The sequence below is a fragment of the Quercus lobata genome, chromosome 11, assembly GCF_001633185.2.
Source record: "Quercus lobata isolate SW786 chromosome 11, ValleyOak3.0 Primary Assembly, whole genome shotgun sequence".
NCBI lineage: Eukaryota > Viridiplantae > Streptophyta > Magnoliopsida > Fagales > Fagaceae > Quercus > Quercus lobata.
Genome location: NC_044914.1, coordinates 37,215,970 through 37,225,148, shown reverse-complemented (window position 1 = coordinate 37,225,148; position 9,179 = coordinate 37,215,970). Strand labels below are relative to the sequence as shown.

Here is a 9,179-nt window from a genome sequence, read left to right as displayed (position 1 = left end):
GAAGCATGGTCACTTTTGGCCCAGCCGAGTTTATAGATGATCCAGAGTTTTGTTTGGTCACGTGACTGGGTCCCTCAAAGGAGTGGGAGCGTGTCGGCCTCCAGCCAGTACCTATGATCACTTCGGGATTGGTCCCTTTATTTGTCACCTTGTACCCATTTCTTTTCCTGGACACTACCATCCAAGGTCCATACAGCCCCTCCTCTTCTGTGCCACTATCTTTTGTCTCTTTGCTAGAGGTGTCAGTACTGTTAGAATCATGCATCCTACGTGAGTTCTTCACCGGTCCTTCCTTCGTCGAGTCTGCTGGCACTAGAACCTCCTTATCTTTCCTAATAATGAACGGACAATCATCCTTCCGATGTCCAACGCGTCCACAAGAGAAGCATAAGCTATGGATACCCTCATACATGACTGGTTGATCAAAGCGTCTGATGACAACGGTGTTTGTTAGTGGCTTACTCGTATCAACTTGGACACAACCTCGCATACTTACCCCGAGCTTCCATGGCTATATGAGTGTCAATCCTCAACACCTTTCCAACCGCCTCACCAATCTGCCTAAGCACATCCCTTTCATACAACTCAATGGGCAACTCATTCAACCTTACCCAGACCGCAATCGAATCTACGTTTGCTGTGGAGGGTTTGAAAAATGGCTCCCAAGGTCTCAACGATAGGAAATGGTCACCTATGAACCAAGGACCCCTTTGTAGAACAAAATCCAAGTCTTCCTTAGCATAGAAACGAATCAAGAAGAACCCATACCCAAGGTCAACACAATCCATTCTATTTGAAGGTTTCCACAGCTGGTTGAGTTTTATTTGGATGTAGTTGAAACCTGTTGTTCTGCCCACAAGATTGATGATAATGGCTTTGGACCATGGCCCCCTAATCTTGATTTTTGTTTCCCGAGTTAGCTTGATTGGGACTCTTCCATCTCGAGCTTCCTCTTCCGTCACGTCATCATCCGATTCAAAATCAGCTTCCATGGAGTCCGAAAAATCGAAGGCTTGAGCAAAAGCCCCTGGTATCTCACCCACAAGCTTGTCTTTAAAGGAGGCTCTAGCTGCATTCCAAGAGCTCTGGTTGCCTTGTGACGAAGTGTCTTCACCTGGACCATCACTGAAGTTAGCATGGCGACCATCTTTTACTTTTTTGTTGCTGCGTGATAACTCTGCTTCTTCTTCTCTAGAAAGACATGTATTGTTACAAGTAATACATAGGTATTCTTAGAACACAGAGAATGTCGCTCTTTCTTTTTACATTCATGGTGGAGTTTACCAATTAAATTTATGATAGGGTCTACCATGAATGTGAGAAAAAGTAACACCATTTATCCATACTTCGAGAGTACCTAAGAATTTTTGCAATGTTACTTGTTAGGTTATGACAATTTTGACAACATCACTACCCTGTACTCAGTGGTGGCTCTAGAAATTTTTTTCAGGGTAGTCATTAAGAAACTTAAATTATACAATATTTAATAAAAAAGATAATTATATCTCATTCTCAATACTGCAAGGTATATCTCTTTCAAAATTTTAGTTGAATGAAATTTTTCTTGGATTTTTCTTTTTATTTGTAAAGGCCCAATATATTGTTAAAAGAACCAAAATTTGACTACAAACTTAATTGTAGCCTAAGACTACAATTTTTACTAAACAAATTAACATGACTACATATTTTGAAAATCTAACCATTAAATTGTATGTTTTTTATGTTTATGAAACACATGTCAAGTTTCATGTTAATCGAATGTTATTTACTATTTGATCTATAAACTTATTTTTTGTGTATAATTTTAGATTACAAAAACTCAAAAATTAAACATTTGATTGATGACAAAAGCTATTTATTTTTAACCTTCTTAAAGTTTTGCAAATATGGAGGATATAAGAAAAAAAATGTAATCTAATTGTGGAATTGTTAAAATTCACATATAATAAAAAAATATTGAGTGGAGTTATAACCTTAATTTACAATCAAGTTTGTTGCTAAATTTTGTCCAAAGTTTAATTATATTGGACCTAAAAAAATTTAAGATGGTCACATTTTTTTAAGGTAAAAAAATCATAAAATTTTTAAATTTTATATATAATAATAATAATAATAATATATATATATATATATATATATATATATTTTTCAGGCCAGATGGTCATAGGACCACCCTGACTCTAACTTCTTTTTTTTGGCTAGGTAAGTGTTGTTGCAGGGGATAGAACCCCTGACTTGTTAGGCCCCAAGTAGACCGGGTACCACCAGGCCAGAAGGCCCGGTGGTACCCTGACTCTAACTTGGACCCGCCAGTGCCTGTACTTCGCAAAAACCAAGATTACCATGCATGCTTTCTTTGCCAACCAATGCAATAATGCGACCCCAAATGCTCAAATTTGATAAGAACATTATACCAAACACGACCATGGTACCTCATGACTAGTACTTCTCATAAATATTGACAGAAACTATAGCTAGCATCTCCATCAGAGCCTTAATTAACGACCAATTTATCACACGTGGTAGCCATGAACATGTTGAAGTAAAACACATGCATGGTCCTTATTACTCTTTCCTTTAATTTCAAAACATCCACCCTGGACCACCCACCCTCATTATCTTAATCAATAAGTCGTGACTCATATATATATATATATATATATGACTCCAAGTAAGCAATCCTTGCATCTCTTGTTCCACCCGACTTTTCAAATTCGGATCCACTGCCAGATTTATTCCCGGGTCATTTTCAATTCCACTTCTAATCGGGCACATAAACTTATACATTACACCAGCTAATAATATCATGTTTGTGCATGACTACAATTAAGAATAACTGCACAATATTAACACGTTTCTAACTAATAAGCAATAGACAATATATATTTATAGCTTATAGTATTAATTGCATTTGCATAGAACTAGAAGTAGAGCAAAATTTTAATTTAATCTTTTTATATTTATATGTTTAGATCATTGTTTTAGAAATCAGATAGAATTGGACCCGCTGGCTCAACAGGTTCAATCAAGAACCAGGCCCTAAATCGGTCTGGTAATAATGGGAAAACCAGCAAAAACCAAGTTAATAACGGGTTCCTTTTCTGATTCTTTGATCGTTTTGGCTTTTAAAATCATGATTTAGATGTATAAATTCACGTATAAAAGCACTTGACACAAAATTATAGTGTAATTTGAAGGGCGTTTGGTACAAAATTAAAATGCATTTAAAATTTAAATATACTTGGCATCAAATTAGAGCAATTAAGACACTTACTACAAAATTGAAGTACAACTTGAATATGTTTTAAATCTTGATTGAGCTTCCACTTTAATAGATAATATATAGATTAAGTTTCTCGCCTACGAAGTAGTGGTTTATTAAAATTAAGGTAAATAACAAAATACTACCTCTATTTAAGGCAATTATCAATGAAACTCAAAATTTTCAAATGTTAGGCTTTATCTCTCTATATTTTTAACTATATTGCAATGCTAAGTTGTCGATTCAAATTGACAGAAAATGCAAGAAAATTATTATTATTATTATTATATAACCAATTAACTCAATCATAAAGAGGGGGAAAGAGTAGAACTATTCTTATATAATATATTAAAGTGGAAGCTCAATTAAGAATCTAAACCAAATTTTAATTCAACTCCAATTTTGTGTTAAGTGTCATTCAAATTGCCTTATAATTTGATACCAAGTGTTTTCACATTTTAATTTACATGCAAATTCCTGTATATATGCTTGAAAAATATAAAAAGACTCGATTTAAATTTATTAGTCTTTAACATAATACTATGGGCCGGCTATTCTGGTGACAAAGAGCCGAGCTTTGATGCTGGGTTGGGTTGAAATGCAAGTAAAACGAATTGGACCCCATTCATGGTATCAAGGCCCAACATTACATATTCATTGACACATTCATTGCTAACCTCTAGAGCATCAGCATTGAAGAATGCTACTCTATCCTATTTTACCATCTCAAAAAACTACTTTATCAATTATACTATACCATTTTACAATATACCCTACATCCAAAAACTCTATTATTTTACTTTTTCATTAAAATATTATTTTTTTAATCTTTCTTTATTATTTCTTTCACATCATCACTTTTTTTTCAGCTAAGAGGTGGAATAAAATATATATATATATATATATATATATATATTTTAGCATAGTACTACAGTACAATTCTAAACTTAGAATTGTATTGTAGCACTATTGCAAAAAATTTTGCAATAGTGAGGTATACCATTTTTTGATGCAAATGTTTTTTAGCTATGAAGAATGCTAATGCTCTAAGCTTGTTATTTTCGAAGAAGGGATGATATCATGTATGAGTGTATGACTTCACTAGTGCTTGAACAGTTAAACTCCATTGCAAAATTGCAAGGTTAGAAATAATAAAAGTCCTGGTGAGTGAGAATGAGGGAATGCCATGCCTTGGCCCAACCCTTAAAACATGTAGCTGTTCATTTTTCCCCCCTGGCCCAACTCAAACTGGAGTAGGCCTAGCTTGAGAGATTGTGAGCTTATCAAAATTGCCTCTTTAGAATGCAGCCTTTCAAAACAGTCTATTAATTAATACTAGTTGTTTCCATGAAATTATCCATATTTATTTTTAGCAATTATAGAAATTTGTGCAATAGTAATGGTTTAATCCAGTTTATGCAAAGCGAGTGGCATGACTTTGGGTTAAAACATCATTTTTTTTCTCCTTTATGTGTGTGTTTGTATCTAAAAAACAGAAAAATAAAGACGTGCATAATTACAATATTTTATAAATAGTATTTCTATTTTATTTTTAAATTTATTACAACTGTTCAAATTTTTTATTTAAAATGTTCTCTTGCAAAGTGTATATATATTATTAATGGCACATGCTATTTTTAAGCATCTCATGCATTTATGCAAAGTTTTTTTTTTTTTTGGCTAAACTAAACTCATAATATGTTGAGTGGCACATGCTCCAAACTCCAACTTAATGTAACATCTCGTATTAAAAAACGAAAAGAAGAAAATAAATATTCAGCAGAATAAGAAAAATGAACCAAAATTTTCTTAAAGTTCAGTTTTCAATAGTTTTCACAAGTTTTATTTAGTCTTAAAACAAATTGATGCAGTTGAGAAAACAATATATTTTTTTTAGAAACTAAATTATTTGGACAAGAAAGTGAAAAGAAAAAGGGAATATTACCCTAATGTACTCATTCTTATCCTCTACAAGTCAACAACAGTTTTATATTCATAATTCATCTACACCCACATGAAGATTCACGATCTACCACGTTTCACCTGCCTTTCCACCCGTGACTTCTAGCTCCACATACTCTTTATTTAATTTCAATGCCTTATCCTTCCCCCAAAAAAAAAATCAGAACCCAATTTTATCACTCTCTTATTGCAATGGCTTCAAGCACCAACAGCAATGAGATCATCCATGATTTCCCACCATTCTTCAAAGCATTCAAAGATGGCCACATAGAAAGGTACATGACCCATGACCATTTCCCAGCTGGGCTTGACCCAAACACCGGTATCCAATCCAAAGACGTGGTCATCTCACCCGAAACCGGTTTATCAGCCCGAATCTACATCCCCAAAATCAACGGCCCAGATCAAAAGTTACCACTTCTCGTCCACTACCATGGTGGAGGCTTCTGTGCTGGATCACCGTACGAAACTGTTCTTCACAAATTCATCATATCTTTGATTTCCCAAGCCAATGTTGTTGTTATCACCGTTGATTATAGGCTAGCCCCAGAGCACCCACTACCGATTGCATATGATGATTCGTGGGCCGCGTTGCAGTGGATTGCTACTCACTCTAATCACCAAGGACCCGAACCGTGGTTAAACGAGTATGTGGATTTCGGGCGGGTTTTCTTGGCGGGTGAGAGTGCTGGAGCTAATATAACACACTACGTGGCAGTCCGAGCTGGCGCTACTGGATTGGCTGGGTTGAAGATTGTTGGGTTAATTATAATTCACCCTTTCTTTGGGGGCAAAGAGCGTGATGAGATGTACAAGTTTTTGTGTCCTACAAGTTCCGGGTGTGATGATGACCCGAAATTGAACCCGGCGGTGGATCCGGATTTGTCTAGCTTGGGGTGTTCTAAGGTTCTTGTGTGCGTGGCAGAGAAGGATTGGTTGAAAGATAGAGGGGTGACTTACTGTGAGATTTTGGGCAAGAGTGGGTGGGGTGGTAGCGTGGAATTGTTGGAGAGTAAAGGAGAGGACCACTGCTTTCATTTGTTCAATGCTGATGGTGAAAACTTTAGGCCCCTGATGAAAAAGTTTGTTGACTTCATTTTAAGGGATTAAAGTGTTTATGTTATGATAAATTGCAATCGTAGTTCCTTTCTTTTTTTTTTTTTTTTCTTTTTTTTTTTCAATAATTACAAATGAAGAGGAAAAACTTAAATTTTATATGTTTTTGTTGAAAACACAAAGATGTGTTTCTTGAATTATAAGGCTTGGTAACATAAGTAGTAAAAAAAAATAATAATAAATTAAAAAACACAAAGGTATGCTTCTTTCTAGAGCTGATAAAGAAATTCTTATAAAGGCGGTGACTCAGTCTATTCCCACTTATACGATGAGTGTATTTCAAATCCCAATGAAATTATGTGATGAACTAGATGCTTTATGTGCGAAGTTTTGGTGGGGACAGGTTGGAAATGAAAGAAAAATTCATTGGAGAAATTGGGATAAGCTGTCAATCTCAAAGAAAGATGGCGGAATGGGTTTTCGTGATCTTATAGCATTTAATCTAGCCATGCTAGCCAAGCAAGGATGGAGAATGATCCAAGAAACTGACTCATTGCTCTATCAATGTTTTAAAGCGAGATACTTCCCACAGACTTCTTTTCTTGAGGCAGTTGAATCACCAAATAGTTCCTATGTATGGAAAAGCATGCTGGTAGCCCTACCAATCCTCAAGTTCGGTCATTGTTGGAGAGTGGGGAATGGTTATTCAATCAGGGTTCAAGGTGACAAGTGGATTCCTAATTTTCCATCACATAGATTACTCCATCCGCCCAATGAAGATGTTGAAGGTTGGGTTGTGGCTGACCTCATTGATCATAAATTACATGAAAGGAGGATTGATGTAGTGACGACATTATTTCATGAGGAGGAGGCTGATGCAATATGTAAAATTCCCCTTAGTCGTAGGAGTGTGGCTGATTCCATTACATGGTTGCATAATAAGAATGGCAAGTTCATTGTTAAATCAGCATATAGGGTTGCACAACAGGTTTTAAAGGTTGGGAGAGGGGCTGAAAGTTCAAATGGGGGGTATGGGAAGCAAATTTGGGATGTCTTGTGGAAGCTCAAAATTCCAAACAAGATCAAAGTGTTTGGCTGGAGAGCGTGTCATGATATTCTGCCAACAAGATTAAACTTGACCAAGCGGAGGATTATATCAGATAATAGGTGTCTGATTTGTTGTAGATGTCCAAAATCAACAATTCATGCGCTTTGGGAGTGTGCTGCTGCACAGGATGTGTGGGCTAGCAGTGTTAAAATTTTACAGAAGGGATGTACGGGTCAGATTGATTTGCTGCACTTATTGGAGTACCTTCTAGACCGATTGTCTTTGGAGGAAGTTGAAGTCTTTTTAATTCAAGCTTGGCTCATATGGAATAGGCGCAACAGCGTTATTCATGGTGGCAGATTCATTGATCCAGGGACTATTAATCAGAGGGCAACAGAGTATTTAGAAGAGTACAAACATGCTCAACAACAACTTTATGCAGAACCGGTTATGCAGAACAGTAGGACAGTTTGGGAACCACCTCCAGAATCGGCTTTTAAGCTGAACTTTGATGCAACAATTTTTTTCTGAGTTGAATAGAATTGGTGTTGGGGTTATAATTCGTAACTACAAGGGCGAAGTCATGGCAGCCATGTCGGCAAGAGGGCCAGTAGTACATAGTAGTGAGAAAGGTGAGCTGTTAGCATGTCGAAAGGCTATTGAATTTGCTATTGACGTAGGTTTTTCCAAGTTGGTTCTTGAGGGAGACAATGTTAATGTAATGCAAGCTATTTCATCACAAGAAGCCAACATATCTCTGCTGGGGACTGTTGTGGAGGATATTAAACATCTTATTAGGGGCCTGCAGTGGGTATCTATTTCTCACACAAGGCGTAGTGGTAATAAGGTGGCTCATGTGTTAGCGCAACATGCTAGAACTAGTATTGAGGATTTGTATTGGATAGAGGATTCCCCTCCTCCAATCATTGAACAATTGTATCACGATGCTTGCCTTTTATAAATAAATGAATGCCGTTTCCCTTTCAAAAAAAAATGTTGAAAGCTCGCTAGTTTAATAACTAGAGCTATTTAAAACCCCCAAAAACAAGTTACATCTTGATTAATTTTAAGCCTAACACAATAAAAGCAGAATATACTAGATTAGTGAAAAATCAAAACCACAAACTGTTGTTTGTACTCCCCACTAAATGTGAGTTTGGTAATAAGATTTTGTTCAATTGTATATGTTCCTAATGACCATTTGCTTCCTTTTTTTTTTTTTTTTTTTTTTTTCCTACTAATAAGCGATGACTTTTAGCTTAGTTCTATGTGATTTTTTAGATCATCAATTAAGTATGCTTTCATGTAAGGATGGCCACAGATTGGGTATACCCAAATAGGCCAAACCTAATCATATAATTTTACCTGTGGATACCCAATTTCCTTATCCAATTAGCACTTATACCCGATTGTTATGTGGATCTCTTACCCATGGATACTCACGGAAAAGGGAGGGAGGGTGAAGGAGAGCTCTGTGGAGAGAGAGAGAAGGTGAAGTTGCAAAAGGATGAAGGCTAAAAGTCTGAAACGTTTGATTTAGGGTTTTTTTTTTTTTTTTTTTTTTTTTAAATTTTTTAGTACAAGTCGAATTCGGCTAATATCCAAACTTAACTCAAGAATTTTGGGTAATATACAATCCTAACCCAATTATTGTTTACCCATGATGAACCGGGGTCTAGGTATTACCTATAACTTTCAAATCAAGTATCTATTACCTAATGGGTTTGGTCATTCCTACTTTGATGTTTTACAATACTATATTCACGCACTACTAAAAAACACCATGACTTCCCACCCATCCCACTCGTTACCTCTTGGCATATGGGTCAAAATTTTCGACCATTTGATTAA

The 9,179-nt window shown here is 36.0% G+C and overlaps 1 protein-coding gene across 1 annotated transcript; it reads left to right on the top strand.

Annotated features, from left to right (window-relative positions):
• Positions 1–5,276: 5,276 nt before the first annotated feature.
• LOC115968589 (2-hydroxyisoflavanone dehydratase-like) lies at positions 5,277–6,374 on the top strand. The gene has a single exon (XM_031088014.1). It carries the CDS (start codon positions 5,357–5,359, stop codon positions 6,332–6,334), a length of 978 nt encoding a protein of 325 aa, XP_030943874.1. The 5' UTR covers positions 5,277–5,356; the 3' UTR covers positions 6,335–6,374.
• Positions 6,375–9,179: the final 2,805 nt, after the last annotated feature.